The sequence below is a fragment of the Punica granatum genome, chromosome 2 (assembly GCF_007655135.1).
Source record: "Punica granatum isolate Tunisia-2019 chromosome 2, ASM765513v2, whole genome shotgun sequence".
NCBI classification, from domain to species: Eukaryota; Viridiplantae; Streptophyta; class Magnoliopsida; order Myrtales; family Lythraceae; genus Punica; species Punica granatum.
In genome coordinates this window covers 6,685,917-6,713,696 of record NC_045128.1, presented here as the reverse complement: position 1 = coordinate 6,713,696, position 27,780 = coordinate 6,685,917, and the positions used below count along the sequence as shown (strand labels likewise).

General features: G+C 40.3%; 2 protein-coding genes and 1 long non-coding RNA gene across 5 annotated transcripts; 1 reads left to right on the top strand and 2 right to left on the bottom strand.

Annotated features, from left to right (window-relative positions):
* On the top strand, positions 1 to 4,594 carry LOC116195149 (extra-large guanine nucleotide-binding protein 1-like). Of its 2 annotated transcripts, none has more exons than XM_031524130.1 (8): positions 1 to 1,451; positions 1,638 to 1,778; positions 1,881 to 1,985; positions 2,074 to 2,238; positions 2,555 to 2,747; positions 2,858 to 3,102; positions 3,262 to 3,428; positions 3,499 to 3,634. In XM_031524130.1, the coding sequence occupies exons 1-8, from the start codon at positions 399 to 401 to the stop codon at positions 3,605 to 3,607; spliced, it is 2,178 nt and encodes a 725-aa protein (XP_031379990.1). In that variant the 5' UTR covers positions 1 to 398; the 3' UTR covers positions 3,608 to 3,634. The 2 variants fall into 2 exon arrangements, with proteins under 2 accessions (XP_031379990.1, XP_031379989.1); XM_031524129.1 differs by lacking the exon at positions 3,499 to 3,634 and adding an exon at positions 3,652 to 4,594 and having other exon boundaries at positions 7 to 1,451.
* Positions 3,389 to 3,986, bottom strand: LOC116195150. Its single transcript, XR_004154589.1, has 2 exons — positions 3,845 to 3,986; positions 3,389 to 3,768 (listed from the first exon to the last, which is right to left on the bottom strand). It is a non-coding gene; the product is annotated as an uncharacterized LOC116195150 (long non-coding RNA).
* An 861-nt stretch (positions 4,595 to 5,455) lies between the features above and the next one.
* On the bottom strand, positions 5,456 to 23,741 carry LOC116195148 (serine/threonine-protein kinase SMG1-like). Of its 2 annotated transcripts, none has more exons than XM_031524127.1 (16): positions 23,378 to 23,741; positions 17,633 to 22,547; positions 17,364 to 17,552; positions 16,910 to 17,024; positions 15,654 to 16,704; positions 13,963 to 14,410; positions 12,859 to 12,912; positions 9,989 to 12,764; positions 9,786 to 9,899; positions 9,553 to 9,683; positions 9,007 to 9,099; positions 8,575 to 8,844; positions 7,813 to 8,100; positions 7,260 to 7,479; positions 6,364 to 6,439; positions 5,456 to 6,243 (listed from the first exon to the last, which is right to left on the bottom strand). In XM_031524127.1, the coding sequence occupies exons 1-16, from the start codon at positions 23,662 to 23,664 to the stop codon at positions 6,144 to 6,146; spliced, it is 11,127 nt and encodes a 3,708-aa protein (XP_031379987.1). In that variant the 5' UTR covers positions 23,665 to 23,741; the 3' UTR covers positions 5,456 to 6,143. The 2 variants fall into 2 exon arrangements, with proteins under 2 accessions (XP_031379987.1, XP_031379988.1); XM_031524128.1 differs by having other exon boundaries at positions 7,855 to 8,100.
* Positions 23,742 to 27,780: the final 4,039 nt, after the last annotated feature.

Genomic DNA, 27,780 nt, shown 5'->3' with positions numbered 1-27,780 from the left:
CCCATTGTCTCTGTCTCAGTCTATGCCTTTTACTCTTGAGAATGGTAATGATGGGGCCCTTCATCCTCCTGCTCAGCCTCCTCTCTCTGAACGTCAAGTTCTCTTTTATTCAGTCAGTCAATCTTCTCTCTTTGACTCATTCATGCCAGTAAGAACAATTTAATGGCCACCGCTCTCCCGGAAGTTTCACACCCGTTGAAGATGTTAATGTTTTGCACTCCTGGTGCCCTGTTCTGCGCTTTCATTTTGCTTTCCAATGGTGGTTTTGTCTTGTGGGGTTGATGAAAGTTAGAACTTTTCTTCGCGGGGTTGCTGAATACAGCTCAGGGGATTGCAATTCTTGATCGTGAGCTTGTTGTTTGTCTGTAAGGGCTGTGTGGATTCGTCGGGTTCGTTAAATGGCTGCGGTTCTGAGGAGATTCGTGTCCCTCCCACCTTCTGCTCCGGAAGAAGATGACGATCATAGCGTCGAGTATTCCATAGCCTTGGAGTATAAAGGCCCCCTGCTATTTTCTGATATTCCACGGGCAGTTCCGCTCAACATCGATCAGATTCCAACAGCTTCGGTCGTTCCGAGCAACTCCTGGTTTCTTAACTTAGCCTTGCCTGTAATCAGTCCTGTCGGAAGGAAGGGCTCTGGTTGTAAGAAGACGGAGGACGTGTCAAACACTTCTCTGACTGTATGTTCAGTTGAGGCTGATGGCGCAAGCTCTTCGACTTCTAGTAGTCGTGATGAGAATGCAACAGTCCAAGATTTGGATCCGCCCGAGTCACCAGAAGTCAGCCAAGAAGGTGTTCGGTTTGAGGATCATATGAGGTCGGAGATAGTTGAGTTAGAATCAGCACTGCGGTCCTCTTCTTCTAGCTGTTATTCTCGGAAAGAGGAGGGCTCTGACTATGGATCACCTCACCACATCCGGAAGTCGTCTACTGTGACTTTCCGTGATCCTGACTCAGGTGACGTAATCAGCGATGAGGAATCTGTTGTTTCCGAGCCCGATTGCATTCCTGTGAAGCAGAAGGCTGAGAAGAACGAGAAGAAAGGAGCATGCTATCGCTGCTTGAGAGGCAACAGGTTCACCGAGAAGGAGGTCTGCATCGTGTGTGACGCAAAGTACTGTCGCAGCTGTGTGTTGAGAGCTATGGGTTCTATGCCTGAAGGAAGAAAATGCATCAGCTGCATAGGTTTCAGGATTGATGACTCGAAGCGGGATTCCCTTGGGAGATGCTCTAGGATGCTTAAGCGGCTCTTAACGGACATGGAGGTTAAAAGGGTAATGGGTTCTGAGATATCTTGCCCATCGAATCAGCTGCCCCCGAACCTTGTGTATGTGAATGATGAGCCCCTCAATCAAGTAGCGCTGGCTCTGTTACAGAGCTGCCCAAACCCTCCCAAAAAGCTAAGACCGGGACGCTATTGGTATGATAAAGCATCGGGTTATTGGGGCAAGGTGAATCCTCAACTCAGGCTTCCATTACTTCTTTTTGTATCTTATGGAGTAGAAAGAAATTTCTGAGACAAAAAATGCTTTGGCGATTTATTCATCTTCTGAACTTAATATATCAATTAATGAAAAAATGAGAAACGCGAAGTTATCCATGAAACTAATGGAGCTTGAATTTGATAAGTTTAACAGGAAGGACAGAAGCCCTGCGATATAATTACTGCCCAGTTAAACAGTATTGGCGGGCAGCTACAGAGAAATGCGAGCAATGGAAACACAAATATTCTTATTAATAGACGAGAGATCACCAGAGAAGAGGTCTGGATGCTCAAGGTTTGTTTTCCGTACACAAACCTATCCGACTTTTGAAGCTCAAGATGTCAAGAAGTGAAAACTCAATGCTGACCTTAAGCAACTATTGTTGTTATTTTGCAGGTGGCGGGAATTCCATGTGAAGGAAAAACTCACTATTGGGTAGATAAAGATGGTTCATACCAAGAAGAGGGCCAGAAAAATGTCATTGGTCGACTGTGGGAGAAGGTTCGTTCTGAATTACTGGTTCGGATTTCTCTGCCATTTGTTATCTGCACTTACTGTAATATTGATATGCTGACAATAATACATGCAGAGGAAGACAAAGCTGGTCTGTGCGATGTTATCGCTGCCAATTCCTCCTAGTACTACCATTTCTGGCGGAGAGGAAGGTGCTCAAAACAAGCTCGAGCAGAATGCTCTTCGTAAGCTGCTTCTAGTCGGCCCTGATAAATCTGGCACGAGCACAATCTTCAAACAGGTTAGGATAATCAACAAAGTGTATGCAACTTAGCATTACGGCTTATTATACCTTATCCATAATGAAATGCTGCCAAATCTTATGCTTATATAAGTTTGTAATTATCTTTGTAAGAAAATGTACAATTTCCCAAGTAATGAAGGGCAATGAATACAGGACAGTCTTTCTATAGCATTTAGCTTTTCAAGTAATGTACCTACTGGCGGTTTTTGCAATTTTTTTGATGACGAGGAGTATCCGAGCGTCTTTTCTTAAAATTAATGAAGGGCAGAAATAGTATCCGTTGTCTAAAAATTTGACTTTGTTATAATTTCAGACCAAGCTTGTATATGGAGTCCCATTCACCGAAGATGAGCGCCAGAATATTAAGTTGATGATACAGAGCAACTTATATCGTTATCTGGGAGTACTTTTAGAAGGGAGGGAGCAGTTTGCTGAAGAAAGCTCGAGGGATGAAAGCTCGAGGGCAAAGGGGAAAGTTTTGTCAGTTGAACAATCCAGTTCCTCAGGTATACCGTTGGAATACACTTTTGCAGTTATTAAATGAAGTTACTTCATTGAGCTTGAAACTTACAATTAGGATTCTATCAGCAATATAATGGTATAAACTTTTTTACAGGCAAAAGTAACCAGAAAGAGGATAGCTTGATGACCTATTCATTGGGTCGTAAACTAAAAGCATTTTCAGATTGGCTTCTAAAAGTTATAGAATCCGGTAATTTAGAAGCCATAGTTCTTTCTGCTAGTCGCGAATATGCACCATTGGTCGAGGAGCTCTGGATGGATGGAGCAATTCAAGCCACATACAACCGTAGGAGTGAACTGGGGATGCTACCTAGAGTTGCCACATATTTCCTAGAGAGGGTACATTCGAAATCTACCATCCCTAATTTGAATCGAAAATCCAACCTAGGAGTGAGCTTGTACCGTGCGAGCTATTTATCAGCATTTTGATGATGACATGTGTTTCCCTCAAATACAGCAAGTCGATCTTCTTATTTTCGAAACACTTTTTCATCTCAGGCTATTGAGATTTCAAAGGAAGGCTATGAACCATCTGATATGGACATCCTATACTCCGAGGGAATAACATCTTCAAACAGTCTTGCTAGCACGGATTTCTCCTTCCCCAAGTCAGCACAATCGGATGAATCTATGAACCATTCTGATCAGCACAATTCCTTTCCGAGGTACAATCATTATTCAAATGCTAAAACATCAAATCACCAGCTATAGTTATTGTTATTTTACGGTATACAGGCTACATGAGGTTGCAAGAAATAGAGTTAGGGACGGCTCGAGCCTAGGTCCGTTCCTGAATCACTTGGCTGAACCGATCTATTCTAACTCGACAAGTAAATTTGGCTAGGGTCACGTTCTTTCTTCACGAAGTCGACATTGATCATCCTGCAGGTACCAGCTCATCAGAGTACATCCAAGAAGCCTAGGAGAGAACTGCAAGTGGTTGGAGATGTTTGAGGATGTGAACATCGTCTTGTTCTGCATCTCGTTGGCCGACTACGACGAGTTCTTCATGGACAAAAATGGTGTTTTCATGAACAAGATATTAGCAAGCAAACAGCTTTTTGAGAGCATCGTTACTCACCCGACTTTCTACAAGAAGGACTTCCTCCTGGTACTGAACAAATTGGACCTGCTCGAGGAGAAGATCGAGCACACACCTCTCAATCGGTGTGAGTGGTTCCGTGACTTCCAGCCGGTTATAAGCCACAATCACAACATTGGCACCTACGTCAATGGGAACCCTTCAGTGGCGGAACGGGCCTTCCACTATATCGGGTGGAAGTTCAAGCGGTTCTTCTTCTCCCTCACGGGACGAAAGCTGTTTGTTTCTTCGGTCACTGGCCTTGAGCAGGATAGTGTAGATGAATGTCTAAAATATGCAAGGGAGATCATGGACTGGGAAGCACAGGAAGTCATGACCGGCGTCAACGACGAATCATCTACGAGCATCGAAGCAAGCACCACCTGACGATGTGTTTGGTATACTTACGGATGGACTTGCTCCGAACGGGGATCATGAAAAATCGGAACAGCTGGAATATGGCACTCTTATACACATCGAATACAGAAACGTAAAGGAATCATGTACATCCATCCGAGTGTAAAATTGAAAGCTGGACTTGTATTGAACTGTGAAATAATTTTTCGAGGTCGTGTCGAGTACAATACCAGTAGCTGTCCTTCGATGTGTGAATTGCCGTGTTACCGCACAGTGAAAAATCTAAACGAGCTCAAGTCTTGACATTAGAGATGGAAGATACTCTGAATTACATACATAGATTGCCATGGATTGGTGGTTTCCTATATACACTGGACTCCACAAAGAAGGAAATGAAGACAAGATAATAATAGTAGTTCAAATCTAAGGGCTAAAACACTCTACGAGCATCGACAAGGAGGTCTCAGAGCAAGGCACCATCTTGGCCGCCGGCGTGACCCTGGTGAAAACGGGCGAGAGCCATCCAGGAGAGGTGGCAGCAGCCTCGGTTTCGGCAGCACCACCACCCTTGGTGATGGAGAGGAGGGACTGGCCCTGTTCACGGAGCTTCCGGGTCCATTTGTCCACTATCCCGGATGAAGACATGCTTATGATCAGTCGGGAAGTCGTACAACTTTGTAGTTGGAAACGGTTTTCCAGCAAAACACTCTCGTTTTCTGCTTTTTGGGGCTTGGAGTTGTGAGGAGCTGAGAGGGCTAATGATTGGATTTATATAAAAAGAGGAGAGTGCTGCTGGTTTTTGAAAAAGCCTTGGGCAATAGCGGTTTGATTATTTATTTATTTATTTATTTATTTATTCAGTGGGCTCAAAGGGATTAAAGTTGATAAATAATGGATATGGAAAGGTGTGTGTCATCGTCATCTTATCTTTGTGTCGGAAACAGATGGGGGGGGGGGAAGGAAAACAGCGACCAAAACCGCAGCTGTTCTCTACAGATTTCAGCTTTCGGGGGGGAATCCACGGGAAATTCTGTTACTTAACAGTCCATAACCCCTCTCGTTATCGTTCGAGCGCCGTAACTCGCGATCCAATGGTGATGAGAGGTTTTATAGGACGGTCAGAATGGACTAATCGTTTTGCCTGAATTGAAGTGGCTCCAAACCCTACAGTTACGAAAGAGAGCTCAATACGTGGCAAAACAAAATCAAATTATGGGATCGGTTTGGGAGGTTATAGGGATCGCCTTTGGCTACTTTGCACCCACGCACACACCAGCTGTTCATTTGCATAGTTAGAAATCATGAAGAACATGATGTGCTTCAATATTCATCGTCGGGCCATCCAAATTTGGATCTTACTTTCGGTACTATTCACATTCCTAAACGAGTTGCAGCTATGTATATACAATGACCCAAAGACCCTTCACCTGCAGTAGATTGACAATTGACAACTGACTTCATAAACCGGATTTGCTGCAGTTGCAGAAAACTCACATCTGCATGAGTATACTTTTGCATCCACTCTGGAACATCCGAAATGCCCGTGCATGACATTATCATTGCTCTGCACCTGAATTGGAAAAGCCGAGGATCTCTTTATACTCTATTCCAAATTGGCATTAGGTTGGTTCTTCATTTCTGAACGTGGAGAAACTTGACACTTCCGCTGACCCATCAGAACCACCTCTGAAACCATCAACAAGACACTCTGCGTGTCACGGGGTATGCTCTGACTGCATCTCTCTAAACAGTTTCACCTAGAGGCACCCGACAGCCCACTGAAGACTTCTTATGTGCCTAGGCATTGCCTCTGACCGGCCGTCATGCCAAAATGCATGTGGTGGTGGGTATCACCAACGGAGGGAGCCCTGGTCTCCTCTAGAGCTCATCCAGTAAGTTCTCACCAAAGGGTGTGATGAAAACAGTTCCCCCTGTCTATGACTCAAATCCATGGCGTCCAACCTTCATACATGTTGCAGAGGTTGTCCACGCTTGTAGCTTGCTTAAGCAGATAATCCACCTGCTCTGCAATGCTAATTTGTCTGGCAATGAAAAATGAAAAGGAAAAAATCTCCATCAACATGAAAATATTAAAATTTGTAGACAATATTCTGCAGTACAGATATTCGATTTTTGGGTGACAATCCCATAGTATATCATACCCGGAGTCAGAGATATCCCGACCATCTAATTTCATCTCCACACGCCTCAGAACCGACATTGCATAAGTGTTTTTACCTGAAGTGGCCAGATCAAATGAAAAATAAGCAGAGAACCAGGAACAAGATTACCGCCTTTCCCAACATATACCCCGAAAACACAGGGCACCACTCCCACATTTATCAGTATTACATGTTAATTAGTTCAAAAATTTTAAATTCATAAATATTGACATTCTGAATGTCTACAATGGAGAGCAACAAATTTGAACGTTTATCAACCAAGGTGGAGTTGGCTTCAGATGAATTTCCTTCTGAAAGAGTGCAGAAAAATGATAACAAACACTAGGCAGCTTTTCACGCGTCTTCCCGTTTGCTACCCTTTTGAGATAATTACTCATACAACCCAAGATTCCTGCTAGATCATATAAGCAAACGTTCATTTTTGACCACCACACAAGCTGTGGTATTAAATGTCAACCCAACCCTTCTGACCCAAAAAAACCAACTTGGACTACAGGGACTCATCTCAAGGACCTGAACTAGATCCATGGTGCTCCTACGCATCTAGAGAACATGTTGAATGCTGCCAGATTGATGATCTTGACGTTCTAAAATACAGTAACTATTTCCAAGACTAAGTTGTACCCTTTGATATAAGGTCCCAAGTAAGATCAATTATGTCGTGGAAAAAAAGATCCGTAGAATGAAGTAGAAAGTAGAAGCAAGTTACTTCATACTATCTGAAGTGTTAATAATTCATGAGAAAGATGGAAACAAACGAGACTATACAAAACTAATATATTTCAAAACTACAATTTTAAAAAAAAAAAAAGACCAAATAAAACAACACTATAATAAAGCAACTATAGAAACATTGATAAAATTACAATACTTACCCCTGATTACCGGACCATTCATATGTTTATTAGTACTAAGAGCTTCATCGCTATCATCTTCAATCCTAGTTTTTCTGGAGGAAGTTTCATCTTTAGCCCCAGATTTCAACTCCTCATTCTCCTCAAGCAGGGACTGTGAAATTTGGACAGGACTTTCGTGATCTGACCCTCCATCTGTGGGTCCTACAGGATCCTTGAATTCTGGCAGCTTTGCTTGTGACTGTTTGAAATTCAAGAATTTTACCAATATTACATTTACTTTACAATGACTAAGATTTCATTTGATGAAACTTACGAAGTGCTCCAAAGTTGGCCAGTATAAGTTTTAGAAAGAAAAATGAATATACGAGAGGAAGGTAGAGGATGAGGAGAAACATAACAGAGCAATTAAATCAAGATCATTAAGTTCATGGAGTCGACTACGACATACTTAATTAAGCATAATTGTCATAATTGCTACTTGAAACTTTCTAAAAAACGTTTATCTGGTAGAGAAGCTTTAAATAATTAAGTTTGTTCTTAATCAAGAATAAGCCTAGAAAAAAAGACTTACCGCCTCTTCTGTTGAGTCACGGAAGCCATCTGAAACACTTACTTCAGTAATAGAAGATTCAGATCCCGAGCTACTAGTGCAGATGCTATCTGGTAGAGATATCCATCCTTTCTCATTCAAAGAGAGACCAGAAAAGCCCAAAGTATCCTGGGTGTCACCCTCATCATAGCGGGATTGCTCTCCCCCATCACCATCAACAGAGGAAGAGCCTTCCCCATCAAAATCTGCCTTGGACAAATCAAATCCCTGTGATTTTTCTCTCTGGCTTTCACCTACTCCTTCAAATGCCTGGAATGTACATGTTACAAAAATTTATCACATAACAGAAATCGGGTTTTGGGCAGACAATTAAAGTAATCGATGAGCCACGCAATGTCCAGTTGGTCATTAGACAGCACATTCCAGCGTGGGAGGAACATGCAAAAAAAGTGTTACCTCATAAGAGGTTAAGGCAAGTTTCAAGGAGTAGCTGGAGATATTTGCATTAGGATCACTAATCTCGAGTGATATGAGGTTCTTTTATCATGTGTTGTTCCCAACACACTTCCAGTTATATGCTTCAGGAATAACTATACTCTAGATCCTTCCATTATCTGAGACAAATTACTAAATCTAAAGCAAATAACTACTCCTTGAAACATATCTGAAGCATACAGCTTTAACCTTTAAAATGCATTATAAGAATACAAGGAGAGATGCACATAGATAATTCTCTCTCATTATAATATTAATTTTTTTTCTTTTATTTCACGCGTTACTTACTTTATGAAGATTGCCAGCATGCAGACTCGCTGTCCTTGCAAGCCTGGTCAACAGAGAGAGCAGACCCTTCACGGATATCATGAGTGATGGTAGCAGGGGGTTAAAAGTTTGACTAGCTTCCCTGATTCTAGAAGAATAAGATCGATATATAGCCTCCCCACGAAGGGGAGAGATCTCCGCTTTCGTCTCTCTTTCTCTTGTTATAGTATCAGTCATGGTGGCGACATCTTTTGACAATACCGATTCCAGTGGCAGAAGGATCGCATTTGCCTGAAAACAACCAACATGAAAACATGGTAAAGAACTGATGACAGGTTGTATGGATTAGAAACTGGGATATGTAAACGAGTTACGGAATGTAGACTCATGACAGAAAAATTAACCTCGTTTTAGAAGCAAGTAATAATAATTAGGCAGCGATTTAAGGGAAACCTTTGAAAGATCATCCACAAGAGAGTGGTGCATTGCAGCAGCTTCTTTCCCCAGGCTGTACACGTCATGTAGATCATCAGTCATCGCTAAGACCTGAACAGAAGCAAAGTCCAAAATTGTTAGTAACATAAACTGCTTTCACTTAGACCGTTTTGAGTTACTACTAGCAAAAAGCTTTACCAACTCACGGACTGAAAAGTAGGGAAAGGATTTTGTGATGAAAATAATCTAACTCAAATTCCATAACTCTCTTGCAAACAAATTTATGTCTTCTACACCCAGGATCAACTGAAAAGGAACATAGTATATATTTTCCATTAATGTAAATTATTAATTTAGAGGTAGCCAAAAATCAGAAGACTCTGGTAATCTTAGGTCTACTACATTGAGTTGAAATTGATATAATTTGGATGATATTGTCATGGTGAAGTGGCACAATATCACGGCGAGAGCTGTAGCAAATAACCAGCTCATGTCTCAAGAAATGATACAGAAGTTCACAGCAGTAAAAAGAACAATTGGCACGGGCACCACTAATAATCATACCTCTTCGAGCATGGAACCACATTCTGATGTCAAGGCTGTATGAGTTCTTGAGACACGACCAAAAGCAGATAGAGAAACACTAGCTTCATATGCAAAATCTCTCATGGCAAGAATAGTGCTTTGCAAATCATCTGTAGCCAAAAAGAAACATGATTTACAACTATAATATGATGGAGGATTGAATTTCCTTGTATGGTTTTATGACTAAATTGCAATTGAAAGAGTGAGAAGACCTGAAGCTGTCTTTGCTTTGAGGGAAGCAATGCATAGTTCGTTAGTGGCAGAATACAAGCCACTGGAAGCAGCCTCCATGCTGCTTTTCGCCAACTTCCATTCCTGCTCGAGACCTGAAAAAAAAAAAAAGGTCAGGGTTAGAATGACTCCATAGTATAGATAAGTTTAAAAATTAAGTCATACAATGAGAACAAAAACTTACGGCTGAATGAATGATAGGCAACATCTAATCTTGTGAGTGCATTGAAATACACTTGCTGCCACGCCCTATTATCGCTACCAGTTGCAGACAGATGAACCTCTCCCGGCACCCACAAAATGCCATCCCTAGATGCTTCAAACTCCAATACTGACATGCAAATATTTATTATATCTGATGCCTTCTCCCTAGCATCCCACATAAGTTGCTGCCGCCTCATGAGATGTTGATGGAATTCAGGAGGAATCCCGGACATTTTAGTTGGAGTTGGACCACCACAAGCCCAGCCCATTGCCCTTTCAAGTTGTCCTTGTGCCGTAAGAGAAGTTCTTTCAATTGATTGCAGGCTATCAATTGATTGAGCTATTCTCACTACAGCAGACTGAATGATTTCCAACAATTTTGATCGGCTAAGCCTTGGGATAAGTGGACGCAGATCATCATTAACAGAAAAAAACTTCTGCAATGCAATCAGGCTATTATGGGAAGGGGTCAACTGTGACTCGTGCATCCATTCCATCTGAACGATCTCAATCCCAGTCCTGCAAATAGCCTCTCTGAGCTCTTTTACCTGCTTTTCCATAATGGACGCTGCGGACCTTGCAGCTTGTGCTGTTTTACGTGCCTTAGAATACTCTTCAAGCATAAGCTGGACCTTCTTCACGGCTCCAGGGTCCATCCTCAAATACTCAGACGTTAACTCTTTTGTTGCCCCCTTGAATTGCTTTAGTTGCTCAATTTCCTTCTCCAGCCAAGTAACTAAAGAAGGAATAAAATGGTTCTTCAGGTAGAAACTGATGTGCCTCTCGAGCTGGATGGCAAGCTTCTTCCTCAAAACAATAAGAAGCTGGTCGTACCCCAAGTTCTGATCGAGAGATGAAGCAATATCTTGTATGCACGAATCAACAAAAGAATCCATGACAGATACCTTCCAAATAAAGAAGGCATGAGAATTCACCAAGCCACCAATCTTCCAGACATTTTCGGACAGTGAGTGCCCAGATATCCTGACATCTGCCAAGTTATGAGTCATGCCAGAGGAAGCTAAAGCATTGGTAAAAGAGGACAGAACTCTGTCAGTCAATTCTAAACCCATGAAAGGCTTGATCAATGCAATCAACAGTGCTTTGGCCCTTGAACCGTGCAATTCGCCACCCTCTTCAGCATTAAACAGAGTTTGAAAATGGCGCTCGGTCGAAATCAGTGCATTTTTAGCTTCAGCTTCCCTCTTAAGGAGATAATAAGCACGCTTGTCCCTCTGGTTCCATGTCTGGTGAAGCTGATCTAGCTGTACCCTACAGGCATCTTCCTGAGAGGCAAGTTCTTCAGCTTCTTCCCAGGAAAGGTGATCCCGACCCTTCAAAGAAGCTTCCTTAAGGGCCAACTGCTTCTCAGTGATGAGACCAACCTTCACAAAGTAGTTCTTTTCTAGCTCAACCAAAGATGTTCTCTCCATTTCAACCTCTATTAGCTGCTCCAGAGCAGCATCAGTAGAGGCCCGAAGCTGTGCAATTGATTCAAACATGTCCAGAACTTCTGAATTATAAGAAATTGTAGCTCTTGCTAAATCAGGTAGAACATCCTCAATCAATTGATCAATGAAGAATTTGCAGGAAACCAAATTTCTTTTAAAAATGGACGGAAGTTTTTCATCAGAATCCCGATTGTCTAAATCTACTAGAAGTTTTGATGTTTCTGACTGAGCACTCTGACTCACTTCATTCAGAAACTCACTGAAAAGGTTGCATTTCTCTACTTGCCCTTCAAGTTCACCAAATAATGATGAGAAATCGCATGAACTCCCTAGTCCTACTGTGTTGCCTATCCCTAATACCCTACCCCTCACATCAGTATATAAAGCAATGACAGCTAAATTCAACACAAGTAATGCCTTCTCCTTCTCTGACAATTCACTTTGATTTCTCGCATCATGATGGGTTTCATCCTCTCTCTCTATATTACCAGATTGCATGAACTTCATGAAGCTAGAGAGGACATGGTCCTTAGCTTTTGATTCAGTTTCCGAGCCAACAGTATTCATCACCTCGGAACACTCCTTTTCAACTTTTTCAAGATCAAGGACATACTTATCCAGTGTACGGGAGAGATTATCATGCGCAAGCTTGATTGATTCATGACCAGCGGTCGAGATATGAGAAACCAATTCAGCTGCCCGTCTTCTCGCAATAGAAAGAGCATCAGAGGATAGCACATCAGAGAATAACTGTAGAACTTGTGCCCAGGCATTTACAGAACTGGTTGTTCGGTAATTTAGAGGAAGAATCCTTTGTAAAGCTAAAGAATACACTTGAATTGCAGTCAGTGCAGAAGCCACCCCGTGATCCAAATCCACCACAACTTGTGATACTTCTCTATCTATATCATCACATTGAGCCTGGGTAGGCTCAGGAACAACAGAAAGCGGGACCCCTGCCACAGAGACTGCTGATGTAAGAGACAGACTTTCTCGCATACTACTTAGCTTTAACCACGGATTTAATTCAGCAACCGAGCTGCTTTGAAGAGCATCAAGGACCTTTCCATGCTGCTCGATCCAGGTTGTTGCCTCTTTAGCTTTCTCAGCCACCATGGCTTTTGCCTGAGAATACTCTCGGGCATGAATTTCAAAAGAAGCTCGAATTTTCTCTGAGTTGCAAGTAACTTCAGCAACTATAGATTTTGCAGATGCCTCATGCAATATGAGATTATTTTTTTCTTGATCAACTCGGAAGAACAAGGCTGAGACATGTTCATATTTACTTAGCACATCAGCAAACCTCTGGCAAGCAAATATTCAGGTCAGCTAAAATGTTGCTTAGGAAAAAAGTAATCCACAGTGCACAGAGAGTTAAGAGGAAGTCTGTTTTCCATACCTCAAGGGCTGATTCAACAGCTGGCAAAGTAGATAGTAACAGATCATGATGTTCCTGGTAAAAAAATTATAAATTTTAAGCAATTGCTAGGTAGGCAAGAGATTGCAATTAAAAAAGTCAGGCATGTATACAATTGACGAGCACAAGGATGAAACTTTCCCTCATCTATGTATAATATATAAAGCCATGGTTACTCTCGAGGATGACTAAGGCTTTGTCACATCCCCAATTTCCATCAATCCTCAGCTACAACTTATTAAACTTTTTTAATTTTTCTTTGACTTTAAATGCATAAATTTATACAAACGGTTTTCCATTTTTCCCTTGAAGATGCAAAAGAAACTTTAGAAAATCGACAAATGTCTTTTACACTTTCACTACCGAAAACATCTTGCTAGAAACTAAAATGCCTTATTAATTATCTTAATTTGGATATCTACAATAATATCATTATATATTTGACTTATTGTTCTTTATTTAAATAATGCATGTACGATCATACTCTATCCATCAAATAAATAAATTATAATGGTAAAGTTAATTTGAAATGATAAATTTATGTATTTTACATACATAGATGAGATAAAGATGATTGCAGAAGTTGCATCCATCCAAACTTGAAAATCATCAAATCTTCTAGTTGACACCTAACTTGAGCGCTCATACATGCATTTGTATTTAGTAAGTCTAGAAACATCATCAATAAACATATTTTAAAGACCAGAAAATAAAATTTATGTAAAAAAGATGTCAGTGTTTATTAACTCGACTAGGCCAATCAATAGATCAATCTGAACACAGTATTTTAAAGTGGACTGGACTGCGGCAAAGTCATACTAAAAAAGAATTCACAAATTTTTGACAGAGAGAAATAGTATTTAGATTTTGTGTCATTAATAACAATCTTGAGCAACCAGTAGCTGAAGTGGCTGTTCAAAATTTAAGTGAGATCATGAAGGATATTATATTTTAATTAGTAGCAACTGACCCCATCAAGAGCAGAGATTAATCCACCATAAATGCTCAAACGCCAGGACAGAGAACAGGTATTTATCTAGTACTCTGCAATATTTACATTAAGAAGCATAGATTACGTAATAGTACCTGCAAAGGAACACGAATTTCTTGTACTCGAGAAGAAAACAAGCTCAGGCTCACTGCCAACTCCATGCCCTTCCTCTCTTCGCCACCAATCGCTGCATCGTCATGGAAGTCTCCCCGTGTCCATTCAACTAGAGGATCCCAAACAAATACTTCTAGTAGCATCAAGAGAATATCTTTGTTCTTCCTCAAGACACCCATAACTGCCTCACAGTTTGCTCTAAAGGTACCTTCTACACCAGTCAACCCTAAAGCTGCTTCTATCGTATGGGTGAGTCGAAAAGGAACAACTTCTGGAACTTTCAGTCTCTGCCCTTTATCAAAGCAAACATTGTAATCAATATGCACTATATCACCGCTACAGAAATCCACAAGAATATTATCAAGATGTCTGTCTCCAAGGCCTAAAATATGTCCCACCATGCTCATGGCCGCAACACTTCCAGAATACCTGAAAGTTAAAATCACAATTAGCCAATTTTAGGCCTCAAGAAATTTGTGAAGAAGTTTGTTATGTTACCCCATGAAAGAATGTGGTTACCAAAACAATCCTAACTAAACGCAGATCATAGTCATTACATCAAAGAAAAAAGGAAGGAAACTTAAGGCCTATTCAATGCACAGAAATTTTATCACAGCATTTCTTTCTAATTTTTTCTTGGTCTACCAATGTAAGGGAAATCGGAAGTCGTAAGAATTGCTGCTTTTCCACAGAACACCAACAAAAAGAAAATACTTATAAGCTTTGTTTAGTAAAAAGTTCATTTTCAATGGAGATGACCCATAAACTATACTAATTTTGCCATTGAAGATGTGTTCACAGTAAAATAGGAGTGGAGGGATTTTTGAGTAGTAGTTTATTCCTTCTCAATGACGGACTTCTCCAGGTAGAGGAGAGAGAAGAGAGTAGCCTCCCACTTTGCTCCTCTCTAATCTAAATGATCCCTCAACTTGGAGAAATTGATGGAATCTTGAGGAGAAGAAATTGATCTGATTAGAGATCTCAACAATTTAAAATTGATTTTAAGTTGTAGGGAATCCGATTAAGTGAACACTTCCATGTAACAAGGAGTTATCTGATCGGACTATGCCATTTTGGTCATTGAACTACTTAAGTGTCATACAAAAAGCATGACTGAATAAGAGGAAGAACTTAACAAATCTATGCTCTCCAAATGAATGGACTTTCTCACTTGTCACTTCCCTGTTCCTTCTTGTCTGGATGATAAAGCACTCTATTCTATTCCTGTCTAACAGTTTCATGTGAACAGAGTAAATAATAGGAGGATTTGGGGGGGGTGGGGAAGGGAAGAAAGAAGTGTGCCATAAATAGGAGCTTCCTAATCTCATTTATCACTGAAATTTGGACAAATGAGAAAGGATGAAGAAGTTTTTCAGATTTTATTTAAGTTTTTGGAGAGATAAATTTATGGGAGATTCAAGGTTCAAATCTATAGGGAAGATAACTTCGCTCAGTGTAGTGAAATTGCAACTCTGTTGATCAACAATTCGACCTTAAACTCATGATGCAGGCTATATCAGCATACTGGTTTTTTTGAGCTTACAACAATTATAAAAGCAGACAGACAAGTTTACTGCTTGAAGAATTTTGTTAACATGAAGACGATGGAGATCATACAATTTCAGAAAACAAGTGCGTAAAATATTTGGGGAAGTGGTCCTCTGAGCCATACCTTTTCAATTTTGAATTGAAGGCTTTAAATCCTTCACTGGCACACCAAAGCTCCTGATAAAGGAGCTGCCTAGGGACCTCCTTCATAAGATCCATAAGAACTTTCCGCTTAACATCTTGAGGCCAATCCCTCCGAGAAATAACTCTTTTTATGCCTTTCTCCTTGAGGGCTGGAATGATCTTACCATAGAACATGTCACTGGGACGGGGAATGGAGGGAGCTACATTTTTTGTATCACCAGTGGCCGAAGATGAAAGCTGGGCTAATTGGGCACGGGTTTGCCAGGACTTAAAGACGCTGTATATACTTATCACATTGTGCACCCACTGAATTAGACCAGCCCGACCACTGATTGGAGTCACAGAATAATAACGAATATTGATTGGGTGAGTACGTGTGGCTGGAGATGAGTGCAATAAGCAGTTAATTGCTTGCAATAACTGCATAATTCTAGCATCAAGTCGCAAATCTTCCCTCCCTTTTAACAGATATGTGTACTTTTGACCATCTGAACCCATTATGTTGATCTTCTTAGGCTTAGTTTTGGTGGATAGAATCACTACTTGTTCAAGGAAGGAAGCAATAGTGATGATCCCCTGAGAAGATGTGAGACCTCCATCAGATTCAAAATCATTGACCTCCTTCTCGAGGCCAGGCATGGGAACATCCGAAGACGACAGGAGAGCCAACTGCGGAGCTACTTCACCTAATGAAACTGAACACTTCCTTTGATAGGATGCTAAAGATGCAGCAATTGCATCAAATGGACGCCATACATCCCCTAGAGCAGAAGCAGATTTTGGAGGAGTCTTGAAAGACCAAATGGCAGATTTCAACTGCTCCATGTAATTCTGATGGAACCACAACTCATGTGGTGTAACAGGTTTATGAGAAGTAGAGGCCAAGCGACGCTCGAGAGTTACAATAATTGGAGCCATCATGGCTGAATATTTAGCAGCATTTATTTTATTCTTCTCGGACTGGCTCAATGTAGTGTTTTCTGCAATTCTTGCAGCTTCCTCCCGGAGAACATGGATGCGCCTCATCACATCTAGAAGACAACTAAGTTAGATCACCCATGATAAAACATAACCCAGGCAAAGTCATATCAAAGAGTATATATCAAATTCTGTGCTAATTGATAAACATTCTGAAGTCGAGTAGAACTTACATTAGAAGCTAAAACTCACCAGATATTCGATAGATACATATAAGCAACAACCTACACGAAGATGAACTGAAAGAGCTCATATTACCTGCATGAAGATCTTGAAGGGTACTAAGCCAAAGCTCCTCCCACAGAACAGTCACGTTGCCGAGCTCGTCGATCATGAGTTGGACATCCTGAATCAGTCTTGGATGAAGCTCTCTCTGCATGGCAATAAGTCAAGCTATTGCATTGATCTCATAGCACTTATCTGATATTTAATATATGCGATTTGTGCGTTACTGGTAAAACTAAACAATAAAATAACTCCATTCGCTATTGTGATCACTTATATATAATCACAGCACACTACCAAAGACCTATATAAAAATAGCACAAGAACGAAGAACTTCGCGTAAAGCTAGATAAGAGTGTCCTTATGAACCTGACAATGCTACCAGCAGAAAATAAAAAACACACTTAAAGTAGTTCAAGCATGATCCCCAAATTGAGGATATTATCACCATGAAATGCTGCAAAATTTAATAATATGAATTAATTACCAAGCAGCCAAGTATTTGCTGAAGCTCATCTAAATGATTCTCTTGGTTGGCATTTACATCAACTAAAGTTGGGTACACTATGGACCATGGAGATCGCTTGCCCAGCATCATCAACAAGTTCTGTAATTGCCTTCGGACGGCTTGTTCTGGGTGGGAACTTAAGCGAGCAAACAATTGGGGAATTATTTCCTGCAAAAGAGTACCTTAATCAGACCCATCATATTAGTGGCTGTACAAAGGAAAAAATAACTGAGAATAACAATACTTGCCTGCCATGGCCAAAGAGGAACAGCAGATAGAGAAGGTTCGAGAGTATCTAGTAATTCAACTCCATAATTGAGAAGAATGTGCAAGAGATACAATGTTGCCTTTAAAGTGTAACAGCCAGTTTTCAGTGACTCACTGACCGAACCAATCAGCTGTCCATTGCAAAACTTTGAAGATGAACATGAAAGGTACTGTGAGAATCCCCGAGCTGCATAGCCGAAAAGTGACACTCTTCTTTTCCTCAAAGTCCACCATATGTCAACTAGCTGATCCAACTCATTGACCTCTAGCTTTACATTTGCATTAAGGAATGACTTATGTAACCTTGAAGCAACAGTGGTAGAAAGTGATTCGCCACTGGATTCCTCTGCACCAGGTGCCCCAGCAGCAGCTTCAAGGATATTCACTACTTGCTCTATCAAAGCCTTGAAAAGCTGGTTATTGGTCAAATCCTCTGAGGACGCGATCCGATCATGTTGGTCTTCCTTTTTATTATTCAACTTACAGTCCTCACCCAGCTTAAGAAAAATCTGCAAAATCACAGCCCGTATATTTTCGACTTCATCTTCACTCAACATGAACCTACCTGGTTGAATTTCTGACACGAGCAAAGGAGAAAACGAGCATGACTTAAGAACAGAATCATGTGGATTCAGGATGGAATTCCGGGCCTGAATGAAACACCAGCTGCCATAAGACATCCAAGCCTTGCCCATATAAGGACAAAGTTGAGTCGACAATTTTGTAGCTGTGCCCATAATTTCATCAATAATTGGCCCTGCACTCTGCTTGTAGTTTAAGCTGCCATCACTAGAAAAATTCCCATCTCTGTCAACATGAAGAAAGGGAGTATTGAAATCTTCTTCCATCATCGGAGCAATTACCTCAAAAAATGACACTGAATGATCACGTTGCCAGTCTGCAAGTTTCAAGCATGCCCTTGCCTTTAATATACTTTCATTTGTTTCAGAAACTGAGGATGCTGAGGAAACTATGCAGGGACGCAGAAATGACCAGAGACTAGTAAAAGCATCTTCATACTTGTTTTCAGCATAGGCGAGCAGAATCCTCTCATATTCCAAATTAGAGGCTAGAGAATTGCAGAATCTCTCCTCTGAGCATCTGGGTAGATGCTCTCTGAGATAGTCATTGAGATGATGAGCCAGCAATAGGTTCTTCTGCCTCCGAGCTAAACTGGACAAGTTCATGCAGAGGTTCAGAGTGAGAGGAGAACTCGGGTAAATTGTCCGATAAACTCGAAGAACTTTCAGCCATGGGGAACAATCTTGGCGTGTTTTACTAATTGGACTCTGCATCAGCTGGAAATATGACGGCAGTGCAGAATAGAACTGTTTTGACCTCTCCTCTCTACCTTCAACGCTAAGTCCATCTTCAAACACAGCAATGCAGTGCAACTGAGTGGCAACTGCAGCAGCATCTTCTAACCCATCCAGTGCTAAAACAGACAAGTTCTCCTCCAGCATTTGCTTGGCCTTCTGTAGATCCTCAGGCAACTTGTCAATCTTCCCTTCGACCTGAAGAAGTAGTGCCTGTAAGAGCATTTGCTCACTCCTCTGTAGGGCCAGTTTAGGGTCAAGTGTGAGCTCACCACTACTTTTAGGTGTCAAATCAAGACATGCCCATGCAGCATGAAAATCACCTTCATCAAAACGTGACAAGGCATGAATGGCATTGATTTCATTGCCAGCTGTTGTCAAAGCACCAGAATAGCTCTTCCCAGCATATTTGGCACGAAGCGTTTGCAGCTCTAATAACCAAGATTCTAGAGACTTCCAATCAGACAAAGCAGAATAGCTCTCAATTATTCGCTCTATAACAAACTGTACTCCATCAGAATCCATGGACCTTAGAGAATCCTCAGACTGAAGCAAGTGAGTAAAGTATGCAGCAGCCCCTTCATATTGACCTTTTGCCTGGTACACAAGTCCATTGATCCACGTGAAGGGTCCTGAGATCCCACTGTGATCTATAGACTGGTTATCTTCAAGAAACAAAGGATAAAATGACTGTGAAGCCCATGTTAATAGCCCAAGTAAAGCCTCCGGTTCATGGATCCTACAGAGAGCCAGTGTCATATGCCTTAGGACTCGTAAGACATCTCCAGAAAATCTACTTCTGATGCCCTCCAAATTTGACTTCTGTCCCCTAGATTTGTCCTTGAAAGCTGAAGATACAATACTATGAAGATCATATAATCGCAAACTACAGTACTGAATTATAGCATAAGGACATTGCAGTGCCAACCCGGCATTCATCATGGGCTCACATATACGAGAAAACCACTCCTCACAGACCTTTTTATTGGCACGAAAGAACAAGGAACTCGCACGAGAGACGGGTCCTAGTACTGCAGATCCCTCATAAGCATTATAAACATTCTTCTTCAAGGCCTCAACAAAATCCAGCAGTAATCTCATAGGTAGCAGGTGAGCACCAGAAGAGTTAATTATACTAAGACTCCCATCATTTTGCTCACTGTCAAGTGGCAGTACATGAGCAACGTCCACAAGCATTCGCTCCAAAGCAGCAAAAGTTTGGCTGGGCCCACCAAGATTCGTTCGAAGGCGTGTTGAAGTACAATATCTCGCTGCTTCTTGTACAGCCCACCAGGCACCAGCCAAGACACTAGAGGAACAAACTTTTTCAAGATATTCTTCATCTACTTTAACATCCAACCAAGACTCAGAGGCACTGAGATCGCCCATATCCTCGGATTGGGTGGGCAAAAGATCATCTGATTTCCGACAGCTGTGGATGAGCCGCTGGATCCAGGACGAAAGAGGCACCTTCCACCTCTGAGAAATGTAGCTCAGAACCGAAACAAGCTGTTGTGCTTGAAGCCGCTGGGGCAACTGCCTTAAAGAAAACAATTGCTTCCAGTGCAAGACTGAGCTATTGGTCTCAAAAGAATAGGGTCCACATGCTAGGGAAGTCCCATATTCACAAAGGCCACATGAATAGACCATAGCAGGCAACACATTCGACAGTAGCCCTACAAATGTATTCCTTATATTATTATCAGGATCACCGAGCTTTTCGAGAACTCTGTGGGCTATTGGATACAAGCTCATCCCATACACAAGTCTTGCTCGCAGAAGCAGCTCCAAGACCAACGTAACATGTGACCTCACTTTTTGTTCCTTATCAGATGCTGCATCCAGAACAGACACAATAATATTCCACAATGCACCTGTATGTAAAAATGATTTGAAATGGTAAGGATCTGCCTCAGAATGCTTCGCTAAATTAATAACATCCTCGCAAAATCTTTGAATCCATTTCAAGGCTTCTAGTTTTACAGCAAGAGGGGAAGATGCATGAAGAGCTTTGACAAGGAGCCTACTGTACTTCCTACCATGCTCCCCAATTAAAGTCGAATGCAAGACCCTATAGGAAGTATCAAGGGCCTTTTCTTCACAGGTCACATACTTGCTCAAGAATTCAACTTTACTGAGCCTCTCCAGCGTCCCAAAAACAGTGACTTGTAACTCCACAGAGGCCATTATCAGACTGTCAAAAGGGTGCAGATTCTCAAAAATAAAATGTATGAGTGTGTCTGACCTCTTCAGATATAGGATGGCAATGTCTGGTTGACTAATCAAAGCCTCAATTCCATCTAAAACTACACAAGTCAATAGTACTTTCAAATCAAACTTTACTAAAGCACACAATTCGAGTTTCGAGTATGACTTAGAATCACTATAGTAGATTTCATCTCCATGGGTGAAGGCTTTTTCCACCATGCTTCTTAGAATTCTCAATTCCACCAGCAACAAAGCCACTGCCTGATCCACAACTTCTTGGTTACTGTGTTGCAGCAAGAAAACATATGTAGCAGCAGAACTTGCAGTCACTACATGATTAGGATGCAGACGCAACCGAGACACTGAAGAGTTGAAATGCAGTATTTTCTGTACAGATGAAGGGAGAAGGCCAAGCTTCTGCAGAGACAACAACTGGAGATTTGTCTTAAGAACTCCATGAACATGAACCGAACTGACTTTTCCTCGTAGACTGGGTGATGCATCGTCAGTCATTTCCAAACTCTGAAATAAGGTATCAACAGCAAGCGGATAAAAGGCAGCAAATTTCTCACGTAAAATTTCTGCCAACAGGGTCAGACACCTCCACAAATCACCATACCATTTTGACCACCCAAACCTTCGTCCAACTATTGATAGGCTGGCCAAAAACCGAGGAAGCATTTTGCTAAGGGGCTCGCTTATTTGTTCAAGTAAGTTCAATTCCAACAAGCCAGAGGCAGTGGACTGCAGGACTGCTGTAAAACAAGATAGCAGCGCAAGCAACCTCCGGAATTGTTGGGCGGTCCCAAGGCCTCCATCCTGAAGCAGTGTCTCCATGTCACCGAGAAACTTTAACAGTAATCCAAGGGAAAACTGCAAATTGGCAACCCAATGTTTTTGAAATTGCAAGAAACAATCCATGATAACTCGCCTATCAGAGTCAGAAAGGTCCGGCACCAATGCCCATCCAAGAAGAAGATCCACAATGTCAAGAAAATGAGGTTGGAAGCATCTCATAAACTTCAAGGAAACCAAGGTTAGAACCCCAAGAAGCCGGTGCAGCAAGCTCAGGGAGGTTCTCTCATCTTCAAGAAGTTGCTGGCACGCTTTGAGAATTGGCAATGAATATCTTTCAATTCCATTAACATCTCCGACATTAAGGAACTCCCTAAGGCTGTCCAGCGCCAGTTCTGCCGTTCTGTCTCCAGCACCGACATTGTTGAGCAATGGGAGCGCCCAACTGATGAACCGATCCACCATAGCACCAAGGATGACATGGTTCTGTCTGGTATTTGAGGTTATGGGGATTGAACATACTACAGCACAGAGGGCTCCATAGGCGGTGGCTGCAGCCTGTCTCACGGAGTAGGATCTGGTCAAAAATTTGAACAAAGTTACAACACAATAATTGAAATAACGCAAAAAGGAGACTCGTAAAGGCGAGTGATGCATGAACATGGAGACTATGAAACAGGGCGTATCATCACATCCTTATTTTTCTTGTATCATTCTGTTGTTATCCATATTATTTAGAAGTTACAGCTCTTCACAGATACTATGGGGTAATATAAGTTTGATCGATTTTCACATTTGATTCCCACTTATCCTTTCCCATTCAATTCCTTCCTGTGAAGCGAGTTTCCCCATATCACCAGCTACCTCACAAGGTTAATCGCAGACGCATTGAAATCATGTAATCGCTCGCAATTGATCTTTCTCAGTGCTTCTTAGCATTATGTTCCAAAAAGGCTGATATCTCTAACCAACACAAACCCGTGAACAGAATTTATCCCAATAAAGCTCGTGGACATCTCACATTCAAGACCGAAATCTAAATCTCGACATCGAGCATACGTGCTGTGTTTGTTTCATTTCATAACCGATTGACCAAGTTACAGGTAGCATCACAATCATCAAAAACAACATATACGTAGATATGCATACATACATACATACATATATATATATATATCATCAGGTTCAAAGTAGACAGATGAATACGCGCAGACAGGTAGAGACCGCTAAAAGCGCAATCAAACTGTAACTTCGATCAAGACAGGCAAATAATTGCAGGAAAACAAGTAACATTCATCCAATAACTTCATCGTCGGAGCTCAGGCAATTCAAATGAAACCTGACATGGATGGATGGATGGATGGATGAGGGGGGAGAGAGAGAGAGAGAGAGAGAGAGAGCAGTTACTGATCGGAGAGGAGCTGGGAGAGACCCTGGGAGAGGAAGGAGGCGGAGTGGGCGACGAGGAGGGAGTTGGGAGGGTAGAGGATGGCCCTGTGGAGGGAGCTGATGGCGGCGAGTCGAGCTGAATCGTCGGTGTCAGCAGAAGCAGAAGAAGGGACGGCAGCGAGCTTCGAAGTGGACGACGACGACGACGATGATGAAGCAGAAGAAGGAAGGTCGATCGAGTCCTTGGGGAGGGCGGCCGAGAGGAGAGCCGCCAGCTGCTGCTGCTGGTGATGGAGCCCTTGCATTTCTTCTTCTTCTTCTTCTTCTTCTCTTCCTGAAGCTCACATCTCCTCTCTGCGTTCTCTTCTCGTCTCTTCAGTCTTCAGCTCACGGCCTCTCTGCTTTCTTCTGCTTTCGGTTTCCTTCTACTACTCAAAAAGGAAGAAAAAGAAAAAGTTACGAAATATGCAATTTGGTCCCCAAAAGCTGCATTACTTATACAATTAGTCCCTGAAAGTTTTCACCTAAACAAATTGATCTAAACGTTTTCAAATCCGAGAGGCACGTTAGTCCCTCCATATCCATATATTATGGGGACCTGCCGTGACGGAAATCCGACTTCTACACTGACGGAGGGTCAAACCCAGATGGACGGTGGAATTTAATGTGCCTCGGATTTGAAATCGTAGAGATCAATTTTGTTTAGGTGTAATATTTTTTAGGGACCAATTGCATGTTTTATGAAAAAGATTAAAAAAAAATGTTCGAACTAACAACTAGTCCATTGTGCTCATTGGACGGATGTAAAATATATTCATATATATTAGTCCTAAGTGTTCAATTATTATGTTCTTGTAAATTTTATTATATATTATATTATATATATATATATACGTATTTTTGAATTTTATAAGTTGTACATCAATAAAAATAGAGTAAAAGCAATTTGATTCTTAAGTTTTTATTATTGCATCAATTTGAACTCTGACTTTTTACAATTGTATCAATTTAGTCCTCCTTGCATCATTTAGGCCCCTCACTTTGCAAAATTTTGTCATTTAGGTCTCTCACTTTGAAAAATTTTGCATCATTTTGGACCTAAATGATGCAGTTTTGCAAAGTGAGGAACCTAAATGATGTAATGATGACCAAATTGATGCAAATTGATAAATTCAAGGATTGAATTGATGCAAAAAATAAGTCAGTGAGTAAATTGATGCAATAATAAAAAGTCTAAGGACCAAATTGCATAGTTACTCATAAAAATATGTATTAGATATTTATGTGTGGCACGGTAACGAATGCTTTCTACTTCTCGTTTTTGCCAATTTTATTATACAATAATGGGATAAAAACTAATGTAGTAAATGGAAGATCTATCTCCCTCTTTACGAGTATAAAGCAACCGCGGCGAGGCGGATCATTAGCCTTCTGGTGTTATCATGTTGCCTTCAGCCGAGCCAGGTTAGCCAAGACTGGTGTTTGATAAAATAAGTACTTAAATATTAAGCACTTAATTAATTAGAGAAAGAAATGTATAGGAAGTGGGGCGGAATGATAATGATGAGTAGAGAGCACCAACAAGTGAAAAATGACTTATTTCATTAAATCAAAATTTTCTACTTATTTTATTAAATAATTATGCACTTAATGATTGGTAGATTCTAGGTATGCGAGTCCGGCTATCCTTTTTTTCACAGTATTCGGACCTTATCATATGGGGGAAAGGTTCCAAGATTTCGCAACAATACACTATCTTATTGGAATCCGGAACCAGAATCTACTCGGAATCTAAATTATACAACAGGTTATGAGTACCTTGTTAGTACCAGTAACTTTTTCTTTTATTTTTCTCTCTTCAAACATAATAAATGAAATAAATAATTAAAATCGAAAAGACCCCATTCACAATTTCATATAACAAATAAATGTCAACATAGATTAATCGAATCAAATCAATATATCCACAAAACTAAAGGATTATGTAACTCTCGTTAGCATTATATATAGATAAAACAAATAAGCAACTAAAATATTATTATTATGTAGCTATTTAGCAAAAAAAGATCATGTAGCTATCCTTAGTGGACAAAGCAAATAAGCTCTCATTAAGATTTTGTAGTTACTACTCACACATAGAGGATTATATATATATATATATATATATATATATATAATAGTTTTTTTCAAATATATATATAGCTCTCGAGTATCGATTTTGTGGGTACCATGTATGTTGAAATCGGAACCATAATATATTTTCATCGGTTCCTTAAATTATTACCATATTTTCAATTAGATTCACACGACCCTACCCTAACTGGTAGGTTCCAACCGATTCCGGATATACCCATCATCCATGCACACCACTATATTCTACAATGAAATCGTAACTTGTGTTCCATGATAAAACATTAATTTCAACCATTGTATCCCACAAAGTTTTAATCATATCCGTCCATTATTTACATATTATGTCCCTAGTATTTCTAGTCCTTCATATTTTTATTTCACAATTTTCGCTTATAATACTATAACATCGTTCTCGAATCTTCCCGCCAATTGTATCAATCACATTCCACCACGTCACCCATCATCGTCATGTCACCAAATCAGACCATAAAAATCAATTTCTAAAGAAAACCGATGTAATATAAGTCGGACACGTCATCGACATATAAAGCGGGGTTTAATTTATGCACACGTTAGTGACATGTCAATAACACACCATCAACATGTAAACGGCCCTCCAATTTTATTGTACTTTACACGTGGTCCAATTAATTTGTGATGCCATTGAAAGATCTTTGAGTTAAAATGTTGTCTTCAATATTAAAAGGACTAAAAAAACTAACGTTCCACCATGATACATAATTCGGCGTTCTATTGTAAAATTCACCTTAATGATTGAGTAGTTTAGCACCCATGTGTTTCATCACACAAATTAAGTGTTAATCACTTCAGTACTTAATAAAATTAAGCTTGTTTGATGAACACTAAAAAAAATCACTTAACTTAATAGATTTAAGTCAAAAAGCCACTTATATCTTGTTTGGGTAAGCAGGGTTATGTAGGGTTATAATAAGTGGAGATCCACTTAATCATTGGTAGTTACTTTGTTGATTCGCTCAACTAGCGCTTCATGAAATTATTGCATCAATGCCCTCAAAGTTTTCCTGTGTTTGCAAATCAATATACCCCTTACCATATCCAATGAGGAGAGGAAGAAGAAAGGTAGGCAATATTGCCATCGATTCCCCATGGTGGTGGCCCCATCACTAGCCACCATTCCTTCAGCAAGTTCGCCTAACAATGAGCCATAACCGCCCGTAATTTCTCTTTTCTCTCATGGTGACCTCATCTTCGGCGAGGTTGCCACTATTTCCAGCGACCTTGTCTGAGGTGGTGGGGGTCGGCGACGGAGCTCAACCCTTCCCTCCCTCTGCGATCAAATCCCAATCTAATCTTCTTTTTTATTTTAGTTTTTAATCTTAGAAATTAAAAATAATAAAATATAAGGGTCAAAATAGAAATAAGCAAAATATTGAACTACCAAATAAATATACTATCAAAGAACTATAATTTTTGCCTGTTTATTTCACCAAACAATTTTGATTCAACCAATTAAGCACTTATGCTATTAAGTTATTAAGGTTGCGTTTGGTTTCATAGTAAGATTTTAAAATTAGATTTTGATTTTGATTTGAGTGGAATAAATGGGGCCCACCCTTTGACTTTGTATGAGTTATGTTGTTTTGTTATGGAAAAAAGTGGTATAAATGGGGCCAATTCTTTGACTTTGTATGAGTTATTTTGTTTTGTAATGGGTAGAGTTAAGTTAGAATTGTGATTCTAAAATACTATCCTAAAACCAAACAAGCCCTAAAATTTCAACACTTAAATTTTAAGTGCTTAAATTTAACGCAGCAGGGATCACGATAAACACACATAAATCTTTGTGTAGACGGTAAAAGATAACACAAGCTCAAATAGTACATGAGAAACTCCAATAAGGAGGGAGAATCTCATCTATACATTCTTGTATTTAGTCTTAGGAGTACATCAATATATGAAGACATACCAAAGAAACTCCACATTAATTGCAACCATATCAAAAAATAAGTAGAAACATTAAGACCCGTTTACTTTGAGAAAATTTTGAAAAAACTTCATGAAAAATGGAAAACCATAAAAAATGTGTTTACTGACTTAAAATGAAGAATAATTTTTTAGGAAAAGATTTTTCTAATTTCCCAAACTCAAAGCAATTTAGAGAAGTCTTTTTAATAGTTTTTTTAATTTTCTACTCTTTAAGTGGAATTTTTTATCAATTACTTTTTGTATGTTTAATTATATCAATTCTCCTCCCTTTAATTTGAAAGTCTCCATTATTTATTAAATATGGAATATAAGTTTGAAAA